Raw genomic sequence first — 14,189 nt, 5'->3', positions numbered from 1 at the left:
TTTAGAGGTTTAAATCTGAGATATGTGCAAGAGTGGAACTTGAAGGAGTGGGATTCGATTTTAAAACACAACCTATTTAAAAGTACGGTAGATATTGTATTTACTTAGGGCTTAACTCAATGGGAGATTTTGTCTGATGGTGTCGGATCAACAGAACACATCCTACAAGTCGGATGTAGTTGCACGGATCAAAATATAATGGAACTGATAGAAAAATCTGATGTGTACACTACATGAAAATTTGGCATGTGACACGACACACCTGAGCGAAGGAAACGCAGCATGCTGCTACTTCATCTGACGAGATAAAATCTGATAGTGTCTGACAGACTTTTTTACTCATTGAAATACACCAAGGGGCCTATTTATTATGCTGTGTAAAATGAAATTCACCAAAAAAATAAATGGAGAAGTTATTCTACGCAAGTTCTGGTGAAAGAAAAAAATGTGTAGGGTCTTGTGCTGTTGCATATCATGATCTGATAAAAGCTGACCCACAAACTCTGGCCCTTAATATTTATACAAAAGTTTATTAAACTCAGTGGCGTAGGTTATAGAAGCAGCAACTTCTGCTGGCCACATTTACATCCACAGAGGTGAAATGTAATGTGAGCATAGCCATCCTCCAGGCACTGAAGCACCAAGAACAGCCCTAAAAATATAATTACAGAGTTTCAACCAATGGTCCCTTAAAGAACTCTGCAACACGATCTGATGACAAGTACAGGGGTCACTAGCTTGCACAACAGAACACTGACACAAAGACTTAAGGAAACAGGGCTGAAGGGTCATGGAGCAAATTGGAATCCACCGTTAGGCAACAAAACATGGTTAAAAGGTACTTGGGCAAAGAAACACGGATACTGGGCTAATTGAAAATGGGAAAAGGATTGTGGGTTAATGAATCCTTTAACATTTTTAAGTTGTTGCAATGAGTTTTTTCACATTGTCAGTCAGGTAAAAGAATGAATTCTCAGTATTTAAAAGCAACAGGTTAGCATGGAGGAGGCAGCATTATGGCTTGGTAGTGCTTTGCTTGCTCTAAAGATGTCTATAGCAGCACAACAGATAAGTGCATATATCCAACATACACATTAAATACATATAGTGCCTGTTTCATGGAAACGCTAAAAAGGGCCCTACTTAATAGGGCTTTCAAATGTATCTTTCTAAATGCTTTCAGTGGATATTTTGAGAATGTTTTGAGTTAGGTTAGTATATCTATCCAATACATAAATGACAGCCTCATGCAACTTCCCAAGACTTTCCTTGGGCATATACGCTTGAGAAGATTGATGTGAGAAATAATAAATAACCAAGGCAGAAGGAACTGTAGAGAACAGGACTCAAGATTTCATACTTTTCGGGTCAAGAGAGAGAAATCAAGAATGTTTCTCTGATTTTGATAAATGTGCCCCAGAATCAAAAACAGAATGAATTTTTTACTCACAGATGCCTTAATGAGGGGCCAAATACCCCAAACAGCAAAATATATACATTTTTTCTTCATGATGGTTTTTAGTTTTAGTAAGAAGTATAATGTATGCATATACATACCATGGCCAACAAGGAATCCCAGGAAGCAGGAAACAGCCCAGACAATGATACAATATTCAGTATGTGTTCCAATAGCAGAAAAATAAATTGCTTAGTTCCAAGATTTTACCAAATAAATATAATTCTAAAAAAGTCCCCAAAAGCCTCTTGCAGAACAGTGCTCAGCGACTAAGGTGCAAGTTATGTGATCTGATAACCACTGTGTGAGATGTCAATTGAAAGTGCTGTCAAATATCTTTGCAATTTGGGCTGGAACTAGAAGATAACAATACAATAAAGTCAATTGGAGTCAAGTAGAATGCTGCCCAACAGCTTTCCCCATACCAAGCCTTTGGGCGCCCCATACAAGTAACACCTGACCCATGACAAAATCTAACTTCACAGCTCAGAATCTGGATTAAAATAGTAATAGCAATGTAATGGTGCTATCACACATAAATGCCTATTGAAAAGCTAGCTGTTCACCTTTGCAATAGTATTACCATAAATACTTATTTGGCATGCCAATTATTACTATGAAGTACATCTGTTTTATCTAAACAAAAGACTTAATTTAGGCCTACATCACACAAGGCTGATTTCATGCTATTGCTCACCCCACCCTGCTTTAAAAGTGTCAATTAGCAATCAACTGAAAGTGCAAGCAATGGTGCCAGTAAGCCAGTTGCAGGCTGAAAAGTGTACTCTAGCACAGAACACTGACTGACAAGTGCCAGTGCTGGTGCTTTTAAGAAACTGCCAGTTAACACTACAGATGGCAGCAGGGCAGCACAGGCCTTAAAACATCTCTTTTCTATTTTGTACACAAATGCCACCCAATCTGTTGTGTTTGATGCGTTTCTAAGGGCTCTGGCACACAGGGAGATTAGTCGCCCACGACAAATCTCCCTGTTCGAGGGCGACTAATCTCCCCGGAATTCCATCCCACCGGGGAAAATCGCCTCTCAAGGCAACTTCCGCAATTTCAGGGAAATCGCGGCGCCGCATATGCCATCCCACCGGCAATTTACATTTTCGCCGGTGGGATGGCATTTTGGGTAGATTAGTCACCTGCGAACAGGGAGATTTGTTGCGGGCGACTAATCTGGTGACTCTATCATGTTTAGACAAATTTAATTCTAGCTATTACAGGCTGTTACAAACAACTACAATCTGCATTACCTTTATGTTAATTAATACTAAAACTAATATGTGATCATTTTCCAACTATTATTTGATCATTTTCCCCTAAAAAGGGTTTATATATCCATAGAATCCACTGGGACATGTGGCAACCAAACAAGTGGCAACCATATTGGGCAGAAAAAGAAACATAATTTGTAGTGAATGGAAGAAGCTGTTTAAATAAGTGGTGAAACTTTAGCTTACTTAAAGTACCTATAAAGTTTGTCATTATTTACGGAAAGCTAGAAACTCTGGCATTTAGACTGCCACTGATACCATATAATAAACTAATTTTAGTAGATGGTGATACCTTAAACTGTTCTTATTAGAGACACATTGCCACTTTGTAGTTTGAGTACACTATGCATGGAAAAAAGATTAAAGCACAAAAATAAATGGGTCTGAATATTCCCATATGCCTTGATAATGGCTTGATGTTCTTGGGGTCACTTATTTAAATTCACTTCCTACAGTTGTTTAAGTTTCTTGGCCCCTTTTAACATATTCTCTACAAGCTTAACCCATGAGCTCAGTTTGCAGAGGTTCATCTTCCAATTAGCAATAAGAGCACCCAGAGAGCACCCAGTTTCCAAGGATACCTCTATGCCTGCGGGCATAGACTTAATACATCTGAAACACACTGATGACACACAGAAATGGGTGATGAGGATTGTCACTGTGTTGTGGCAGTTTGTTTATTAACTTTGAATTACAACATGCAAAATTAGTCTACTTGTATTAGTTGTCTTATTTAGTTGCACATATACAGGTGAAATGCTGACACAAACTGAAAATGTAAATAAACTAGGGGGGGTAACAAAACTGGCCCCTGCATGTTTATCGTACATCTTCAGGGGAACATTTCACAATTAAGAGTAATTAGACATTCCGCAAGCCAATTCCCATATTCCAGTTACTGGAATATATCAAGCGCTGAACAATTGGGTTAATTACTGATAAGTCAGCACCCAGACAAACATAAAGGAGCGTGCTGAAACAGCTGCAACAAGCAGCATTGTTCCATCTCTCACCTCTTGGGGGTGTCATTCTCAGATTGTGGGACATGTCTCCCTGAATTCTGGTAAAAATTTTTCAGAAAAGAAGGGGCAGAGAAGGATGAGGGGAGACTGGAGGACGAGGACTCACTCTCAGTGCGAAATCGCCGAGCGATAGGAACTGGGCTGAGTGTTAGCAATAACAAAAAACAAAAGGTATCAGACAAGAAGGGTAACAATAAAATAATATGGAGAACCACACGTTGCTAGAAACAAATATTGTTACACGGGATAAATCTAGTTAATACTGAAAAAATCAAAAATTAATTTTGGAGGGAACACAAATGTAAACAATAAAATGCATGCAAAACAGTGAAAGTAAACTCCAACAATATAGCGTTACCTCCCTTTATTTTCCCTTAAACATATAGAAAAGTATGGGGGTAAAATGTGTATCATTGTGTGCAGAGAGGATTCTTTCTAGGCAAGTGCTGTTATAAATTTTGCCTTGGCTGAATCAACATTTATAGGTATTATTAGAAGCCATGATATTCTGACCATTAAATGGTATCAGTCTGATGAAGTCTTTGAGAATGTTTAAGATAAAGCAAGCAATACGGCAGCACCCACACATATATAAAAGCTAATAGAACTGAAACCTTAGGCTGCCTTGGGACTGTTGACTGGAAAACTCAAGATCTCAGTTCTCTGCTTTTTGTCAACTAAGTTAAATCTTAATAATTAAACATCTATAAAACAGAAATATTTTTTTGAAATTGGATATGCTTCTATATATGCACAGATGCAGCCTTATATATGTTAAGTGGTAAAACTCCCAGCATCTTTAGGCAGGTAACACCACTGTATCGTTGTATGGGTGCCTATTATACAAAAACATGTTATCCAGAAAGTCCCAAAACACAGTATCCTATCTAAATAAATATTTGCATTTTCTCTATAATAATAAGGAAGTATCCTGTTGTTGGTGTGAAATATGCCAGCATAATCCTACGCTTTTTTATGGGAAGATAAAAATCTTCAATCAATGCATTTGCTTAAAGGAACAGTTCAGTGTAAAAAAAAAACCAAAAAAAACAAACTGGCCAAAATATTTCTAATATAGTTAGTTAGGCAAAAATGTAATCTGTAAAGGCTGGAGTGGGCAGATGCCTAACATAACAGCCAGAGCTGTAAAGGAGGAAGTAGCGTTCTGGCTATTATGTTAGACATCTGCCCACTCCAGCCTTTATAGATTACATTTATGCCCAACTAACTATATTGAAATTTTTTTTATGTTTTTGCAGTCTATTTTCCCCATTTTTATTTTTACACTGAACTGCTCCTTTAAAGGGGTGCCATATAATGATAAACCAATTGAAAAATTGCTAAGAATCTGTCTTTTTTTTTCTTAAAATTTTTGAATGACCTGTCTTCTTCTTCTGCCTCTTTCCTGCTTTCAAAAGGGGGTTACTGACACCGGCAGCAAAAAAAACGATTGCTCTGGGAGGCTACAATTTTATTGTTATTGCTACTTTTTATTAGTTATCTTTCTATTCTGCCCTTCTATTATTATTCCAGTTACTCATTCAAACCACTGTCTAGTTGCTAGGGTAATATGGGCCCTAGCAAACAGATAGCTGCTAAAATTCTAAACTGGAGAGCAGCTGACTAAAAAGCTAAATAACTCAAACCACAGAAAAGAAAAAGTATAGATCAGTTGCAAATTGTCTCCAAATATCAAGCTCTACATCTTTACCAATTAAAGAAAAAGTAAAAAAAGTAAGCCAGCCATGAAATATGCTACTTCATAAAGAATTAATCCTTTGTCGCCTAATTATAAACTAGGGGATGTTAATCATGGAATTATATGCTTAGGTAGAATAATGCTTAATGTTTTATTGCAATACATAACTTAATTCTTATAAATATAATTTAATTATTGAATAAACCCAATAGGATTGTTTTGCCTCCAATAAGGATTCATTATATCTTAGTTGGGATCAAGTACAAGGCACGGTTTTATTTTTACAGAGAAAAAGAAAATCATTTTTAAAAATTAGAATTATTTGCTTATAATGGAGTCTATGGGAGATGGCCTTTCCTTAATTCAGAACTTTCTGGATAACAGGTTTCCGGATAAGGGATACTATACCTGTACAATGATACCATTAACTGTAAGGACTTCCTTCTTCTGTTTCCTACTTGTAAAACACCTCCCAAAAAAGCATTATCTAATTTAGCTGCATGAGTAAGTCATGCCCCCTGGTGGTGGAAATTAGCAAGCATCTACCAGGAGAATGTATGTATTGAAAAACAAGGAAAATAAATTCAAAATGTTCCGGGATATATTTCAGTTAACCCAGAGGAACCATTCTTTGAAGACACAGCTCTATGAATTCCCCAGACTTCTCCAAAAAAGGGAAAGAAGTGCTCACCACTACATTTTAAAGCATTCCCCTGACTTCCAACAGCATGCAGGGTTCTTGTGTCTAAACAAAAGACATTTATTGAATACTGTGGCAGAACTGATGTGTCAGTTCCTTTCTTGCACAGAGCACAATAAATGTAAACTTCGAAAAACATCAGGTATTTGCCAATCATCCTGTACAGGTATGGAAGCTATTATCCAGAATTTTAGGGACCTGTTAATCATCTTTTAAAATTTTAAATTATTTAATTAAATAAATAGAGTCTATGGGAGATGGCATTCCAATAATTTGGAGCCTTTTTAATAATGGATTTCTGGATAAGGGATCATCTACATGTACGCCATTATTTATTAATAATTAAGTGCTGCTGAACACACTTAATAACAAATAATACAGAAATTAGACACAGACAAAAGGCTGATGGGCAAATCTGTTGATTTCTACATATTATTAAACTTCATTTGCCAGATCCAGACACATTTTGGCTGCCAATAGGAAATTGTACTTTTAAAACATCTGGTGGACAAAAGGTTTTCCACGCCATGATCTAGTTGTTCGGCAGATGCTAAATTGTAATTCTTTAATTAGATTACAACAGATCTGGGTGAAAATGCAAACATATAAAATCCTTTATAGAATAAATATAATTCCCAGACATTAGCTCTGTGAAATCCCCCTTACTATACAGATGTGAATTCAGTGAAAATACAATGAAGCAATAAGGCAAATTTACTGATTAATCTAAGAAAGGAAAATGTGTACACTGACCTGCTTTGTCCCACATCATTTGCTAAGGAATTCTGTCTCTGGAGGGGGAACCTGGCACTCGGTGATTTACTGTCAGGAAATGTTATCCTCCGCTTGCCACTGGATGTGGGGTGGCTGAAAGTGTGAGCTCGTCTGCGAACCTTAGGTGAGTCGGGATCTTCCTCTGGAAATGGCGGGCAGGAAGAGGACACAGGGGAAGATGGTGGTGTGGCAGGAGGTGAGTCCCCGGGTGATCCGTCCTACAATGAGAGAGTTAAGGAACCTTTCCTTCTCTCACAAGCACTCCAACTTGTCTAACAGTTCTTCAGCACGCAGGGTTACTAAACCTCTTCCTCCTATCCACTGCTGCACACATGCCTGAGCCCACTGGATGTTAATTCTGGACACTACCAGTTCCTCCAAACATGAACTTCTGGAGCTAAAATGTTGTAAAATTTATGGAGAACAAAGAACTGCTGAACAAGCGCAGAAGTTTCATTTTATCAGATTCAAACATTATGCTTTTTTAACACATTTGCTGTGGACAGTAATGCCTTTCTGAGTGACTTTTGTGTTTTGCTGGTTTCCTGGACGCAAGTTTCCTGTGCTGTCAGTATTATATCCTGGAAAACAATCTATTATTGTAAAGGCCGGTAACTCAGCCCAAGCTGAAGCAGAAAAATAAAACCAAGAAAGATGCGGTGTCTCTACCTCATGGGGGTGAGCCAGACATTAAAGGGATTCTGTCAAAGAAGTACATGTTACAAAAAACAGGAAATACACTATGTGACTTGTGAAGAGGGGGAGGTGGAAAAAGGAACATGTATGTCACAAATGAGTGGGCTTTGTGAATCAGCCTCATGAGCAAAGCTTTCTCTTTGCAATGTCTATAAATAAAACATTTGATGATTTATGTACTATATAAACTAAATAATATTTGCCCATGACAAACCAAGTAGTCCAGTCCATCTGAATAGAAACTGATCTGATGTAAGGGTTGACACCTGGTCCATATTTTACCGGCCTGGCTGGTAAAAATGATGCCGGACGTCAATGAAGAAAAGATAAAAATATAGGAAGGTCAGTATTTTTTCTGATCTGATGTCCAAATGTCATTTTGTCAATTTTTACTTTCAGTTTTTGTAGAAATTTTGTGTGAATGATTCTACACCTACCAAGTGTCTCTGATTTTCATATTTGTATTTTGGCTTTTATGATTATCACACCCACGTTTTTGGGTAATTAGATCTGCTACTTAATTGCTGAGACGTGGAACAAAAATAAATTAAAGGACATGTAAAGCCTACATTTACCTACAACGTATATATCAGTTGGGCATGTCTCCTACACCCAAATGGCATCATTTGTACTGCATATATCCCCTTTGTTTGCCAGAACCATCACATTTTCCTAAAGCAAATAGCAGCTTTCACCCAGTGGCCATTTTCCCCCTGATACATAATCAGATACATTTAAATCTGCAAACAGCATACACACACAGACCCTTATTCAGCATACATTTCATCAAGAATACAGGCAGAACTGTATTTGATAAAAGTTCTGCTTTGTTTGAGCTGAGCTCAGGAGAGTTGGTTGGGAGAAAAAAACTGAAGCAGACAGCTACAGTGTACACTTGATAAAGGGTATTGACCCAAAACATGTTGCTTTACCACTACCCGTATTAAATGTTTTGCAGCAAACCCGCTTAAGCTTTTTTTCCTACTTTTTGGATTGCTACAATTGTATTTGGTAGCAGCACAGAGCAACAACTAGGAGCTAAATATACAAAGTTCACCAACAATTTTTTTATCCATGCCATGTACACTAATGCATCCCTATACCTTCACAGATGCTGGCTTTTGAACTGTGAAACAAGCTGAATGGTCCTTCTGTTTAGCATGGAGGACACAGTGTTCGTGATTTCCAAAAAGATTCTAGAATTTTAATTCATCAGACCACAGGACAGTTACACCTCATTCCATCTTAAATGAGTTTGGGCCCAGAAAAAGAGGCGGTGTTTCTGGATCACGTTTATATATGGTTTCTTCTTTGTATAGCAGAATTTTAACTTTTATGGGAGCAGTGACAAACTGTGTTCTCAGACAATGGTTTTCAGAAGTATTCCTAAGCCTGCAGTAATTTCCACTACAGAATTGTGTGTGGTTATTTTATGCAGTGCTCTCTGAGGGCAGATCAAGGCCATCCAATATCGACTTTTGGCTATGTCCCTCAAATCGGAGAGACCCAGCCTCTGTAGGGTTTGTTCTTTTTATACCCACTCATGTTACTGACCTGTTACCTGTTATCTCGCCAACTAGATTTTTTTTGTTTTTTTTTTAATTACACAACTTTCCCAGTCATTTCTTGCCCCTGTTAACTATTTTTGAAACATGTTGCTGTCTTCAACCTAAATATGTATTTTTTAGGAAACAACAAAATGATTCAGATTCAGCATCTGATATGTTGTCTTTGTACTGTTTTTAAATTAAATTTGCAAATCATCTCATTATCTTTCTAGTTATATATGTTACACACTATCCAAATTATTTTTGCAAATGGGTTGAACACCCCTTAGTTCATACCTTGTCAGATGTAAAACTGTTACAACGTTCAAAACTGTCCATACTGCCCAATCGTCCTCTCATTTTATTTGTTCCCTGTAACAAAAGGAAAATGCTTTAACATTTCTTTCTTAAAGAATTACTGGCATGGGAAAACATGTTTTATTCAAAACACATCAGTAAATAGAGCTTCTCTAGTAGAATCCTGAATTGAAATCCGGTTTTCAAAAACACAAACAGATTATTTTTATATTCAATTTTGAAATTTCAAATGGGGCTAGCACTAGTGACCTGTGCTCTGATAAACTTCAGTCACACTTTACTGCTGAGCTGCAAGTTGGAGTGATATCACCCCCCCTCCCAGCAACCAACAAGCAGAACAATGGGAAGGTAGCAAGATAGCAGCTCCCAGTAGATATCAGAATAGCACTCAATAGTAAAAAATCCAAGTCCAGTGCCTGAAAGCAGGTCTAAAGTGTAGCGCTGGCTCTTTCTAAAAAGCTCAGACTCAAGCTGACCATACATGCACCGATATTATCTCACGAAACCTTGTCTCGTATGCTATTTGGTGCGTGTATGGCGGAGCGACTAAACAACTGATATTGCAAAGGCAGCTGATATCGGTCGTCTCGTTGATTGGACAGGTTCAAAGATTTTGATTGGGTGCCGTTGAAGGCACCCGAGCAGTTTATGGCTGAATTGGCAGGTGGAGGTATACCTCCATATCCGAAGATTCAGCCCTGAAACTAACCTTCAGGCACAATTCACTGGGATAGCTCCCTACACACCAACATTACAACTAAAAAAAAAAAAAATTTGTTGGTTCAAGAATAAAATTTAAATGGTAGAGTGAATTATTTGCTGTGTCATTGTTATAAAAAAGCAGTCAACAGGAAACAGGGACAGATTTCCATGCAATGCAAGCTTATGCCGGGGCACCAGCTCACCATCTGCATTTCCTTTCCTTTCCCAACTTACACCAACATGCTCCTACAGAATGTAGCTTGACCAGTGCAGGGGAGGCCTGGCCTCTAAAATCTTTCCACCGTTGGCCTCCCCCTTTGTGGCCTAACCCCAAATCTGGATCTGCTAAAAAGGAATAAAAAATTAAAATACATTTGAAAAGTACGCTGGAGCACTTTTAAAGAATATTACTTTGGCTCTGGTTTATATCTAAGGGGATTATCATTATTACTATTATATGAAAACATGTTTAAAAAGGTAATTGATAAAGTTTATATTGTCCTGAAGGTATGTTTTATATAACTTAAGTCTTTAACTGTTTGCTCCCCTGTAGAAATGCCTGCTGAGCCTTAGATTTTGCATTTCTGGGTATCTCTTAAACTTATGCTGTTCCACGTGTTGTCTGCCACAATGTACATGGCAAAACTAAAGGCCATGGCTGGCAGAAAATCAGCCTTAATGTGTATCATATAAAAACAAATCAAGTGAAGCAATGATTGGTTTCTTTAAAAATAGACATGTTCTTGACGCCTCGCTGTTGATCCTACCCTTGAAAAGATATTTTCCAAAGAGCTGGTCAAGGATTTCTTAGCCTTGTTCTTCAGAATATCCAGTTTAAATCTGCCACTTGGAGCTGCATTTTCTGGAACTGTGTTGCATGGCAGATTCTGCAAGAGATGCAATTAAAAACAGTTACAATGGCAGGGCCTCGAGCATGAATCTTTTTATACACGCACTTCCATACTTCTCACACTCTACAAGGGGCAGAGGTACATTTATTTATGACAAATGATATAATAAATGTAGTAAGTAGGAAAATGGCAATTGTGCATTGTACTCAAAATATAATATATTTTATATATTATTTCATATAAAATAAATCATATACCCTTGTTTAAATTCTTCCAGCCCTTCATCTTTTAATGTGCTTATTATGTCTTTATTTATCTTGTTTAGCCATTTAACTCCCAGAAGGGGCTCCTGCTCTCTCGTATCTGTGTCTGAAAAGATAAGCAGTGAGGTTGGCAGCTGGCACATTTACCTGTGTCACAAGGCTCTTTGGCAGTGTTTGCCAACCAGGAGTATGTGCACTAAAAGCCAGGACAAGATTGGCTTTAATTGTGAATGCTCCAGCTCAGCAACTACTGCTGTGGAGTCATGTGACATGGCCACTATGCTAATTATATTGTATTAGTACCAAACACTGCCACATCTTTAGTTAAATTCAATGGAACTTGGAAAAAAAAGTTTGCATCCACCACTCTGGCTGCTGTGACTGCTTACCTTTGTGTAACCTTTAAATGGTATCAGAACTGAGATTAAATGAACCCTGCATTGCTCACACTCGTAAGGCCCTGTATTGTTCACCTCCTACTCAGACTGTAAACGCCCACAATGTTCACCTGTTCACCCCTCAGCCAGCATTGCGTCACTGTACTGCCTGCCCTATGCTGCCTGTGTGTGCCATACCCTGCCTGCTCTACGCTGCTCATGTGTGCCATACTCTGCCTGCCCTACCCTGCCTGTGTGTGCCATACTCTGCCTGCCCTACCCTGCCTGTGTGTGCCATACTCTGCCTGCCCTTAGCTGTCTGTGTGTGCCATACTCTGCCTGCCCTTAGCTGCTGGTGGGAGGTGAACCTGGCAAGGGTTTGTTCTGGGAATTTGTTAGGATTTGGAAATATTATGTCTGTAATTATTTGCTTGGGGTTACTGTGCTATTCACAGGGGAGACATATGGATTTACGGGTATATATTAAATAATAAACTTCTTTCACATATGAATGAAGGGTGATACCCCTGCAGTGAGCAACAACCATTTGGGTTTTGCTGCACTAACACCATAAATGTGGGTATGGTATAAAGGGGAGTGGCCAAACATGGCTTCCATTATTGCCCCTCTACCATGTAGGCCAGAAAAATTCCAGCCCTCGCTACCGAATGTTGTCTCAATGATCAATGAGATGACAATGGGATGAGCAGAAACTGTTACTTTTAATTTATTAAATCATAAAAAAATATGTTACCTGTTGCACTTCTCCTATATGAACATGGGTCTTTTGTTTTGTCTCACATAACTGCCTTAGATGCAGAATCACAAGCTCATTTTCTTCTTGGTCACTGGTGGCCTTCATTTTCTGTTAAGCGAAACATTAATAAAATGCAAAATACCTGTCGTGGCTTATTCTTACTGCATGAAGCAGATGTCCCTTACTGGCAGCAGAAACGGCTTTAGCTCAAAAATAGGTAAAAGTTGTAACTTGCACAAGTCAAACTCATACTGTTTAGTTATGGCGTACATTTGCCCATACCATGCTAGTAACATTGGGATGGGAAGTCTATTTTCAAGATTCAAGGATGCAATAGACTTGGCCGAATACAAAGCCAAATCTAAACATTAATTTACATATTCAATATGTGGAAAATTAGATACATTGAAAAATTGTTGCATTTGGTTTAGCAGATGGCGATGGGGTAGGTTTAAAAATCCTGTTAGGGCGATGAGCGCATAGGCTCACTGATGTGGTCCTCGCCCCGACCACCTACATCCCATCAATGTGATTTGATTATTTGGCCCTTGAGTCAAATGATCAGATCAATCTGATATTGCCCACCTCAAGGTAGGCATATCAGGAAAGATCTACTTATTTGGCGATAAGCAGATCTTTCAGTGTATGGCTACCTTAAGGATGACTGGTTTCAAATCTTGCCAGAGTTTTGGGATGTGGCTGCATGCTGAACTGACTCTTGGCTTTGGTGCATCCACACTTTATTCTGATAAAAACATATACATGTCAGAGGGCCAACCCTTACCTGGACACGTTCAAAGATATCTGCTTGTTCGTTATCAGTCAGCAAAGACAGCTGCTTTTGTATTACAAGCTTTGCTCTTGGTGGGTAAAGGCCTACCAAACAGAAAAAAGAAGCATATATTAACGCACCACTCACAAACAATATATGTTACTCTGTAAAAATAACTAGATGCACAGAATTTAGTCGCGGTTAAGCACATCCAAAGCTTCTTTTAGTTTCATTATTAACAGCATTCTTGTTGCTTGTTCTATATTATTAAATTAATTTTTGATCAACAGTATTTCCTTTTCAAACCCCAACCACCTTTCACTTACAAGTCTGTAGAAGAAGAGCAAATCTTTAAGAAAGCAGTTAAAAGAAAACAAGGCTAATGCCTTGTCTTAAGAAAAAAAACACAAGGAAAAGAATGCTGTAAAGCTGATGAGGACAATGTATCATTCTGTCTTGATGGGATGTGGCATAAGGCTCCTTTCACCCATTTATTTTAAGTAATCCCTGGGTGTAAATATTTAACATATTTATAAATATGCCCTGTAGCTTTAAAAATGGCATAATATGTATCACATATTTCTAATGACGCTGAATGTAAAATAAAACAATAGGTATAGTTTAAACACTGGTGCATTTATTCATAAATGTGCTTCAGGTAATACTAGGAGTTTTTACTAAGTGCTCTGTTTTCATTTTAAGTTTACCAGATGCATGCAAATTTTAATATCCACTTTTGTTCACAGTTGCTCCACTGCTTCTTAAATATATGAATACAGTGTATAAATATGCAGTGGAAAAAACAGCCAAAGAAATCACATTTTTGCTTTTTTTAACTTCACAATTTCCATAAACCAGTGTTTGGCTGAGGGCGCACAGAGTGTCCGCTCCGCTGCTCTAAGCATGCATTTTTGTAGCCCGATACTAGAAGCCCTTTTGCCTAAAAATAGGTTTATTCGTCTGGGCTGCTGG

The 14,189-nt window shown here is 38.1% G+C and overlaps 1 protein-coding gene across 3 annotated transcripts in view; it reads right to left on the bottom strand.

Moving 5' to 3' along the window:
* tbc1d4 (TBC1 domain family member 4) overlaps positions 1-14,189 on the bottom strand; it is a 77,599-nt gene that overhangs the window by 15,396 nt on the left and 48,014 nt on the right. For 2 of the 3 annotated variants that reach the window (XM_031897106.1, XM_004911830.4), the window contains 6 exons: positions 13,230-13,321; positions 12,443-12,553; positions 10,965-11,084; positions 9,475-9,549; positions 6,914-7,152; positions 3,753-3,902 (listed from right to left, as the gene is read on the bottom strand). In XM_031897106.1, coding sequence (XP_031752966.1) covers positions 3,753-3,902; positions 6,914-7,152; positions 9,475-9,549; positions 10,965-11,084; positions 12,443-12,553; positions 13,230-13,321 — 787 coding nt within the window. The remainder of the gene's footprint in view (positions 1-3,752; positions 3,903-6,913; positions 7,153-9,474; positions 9,550-10,964; positions 11,085-12,442; positions 12,554-13,229; positions 13,322-14,189) is intronic. The other variant, XM_002931938.5, reaches the window with a different exon arrangement.

Source organism: Xenopus tropicalis, chromosome 2, assembly GCF_000004195.4.
Source record: "Xenopus tropicalis strain Nigerian chromosome 2, UCB_Xtro_10.0, whole genome shotgun sequence".
Classification (NCBI taxonomy): domain Eukaryota; kingdom Metazoa; phylum Chordata; class Amphibia; order Anura; family Pipidae; genus Xenopus; species Xenopus tropicalis.
This window is presented reverse-complemented; position numbering and strand designations above follow the sequence as displayed.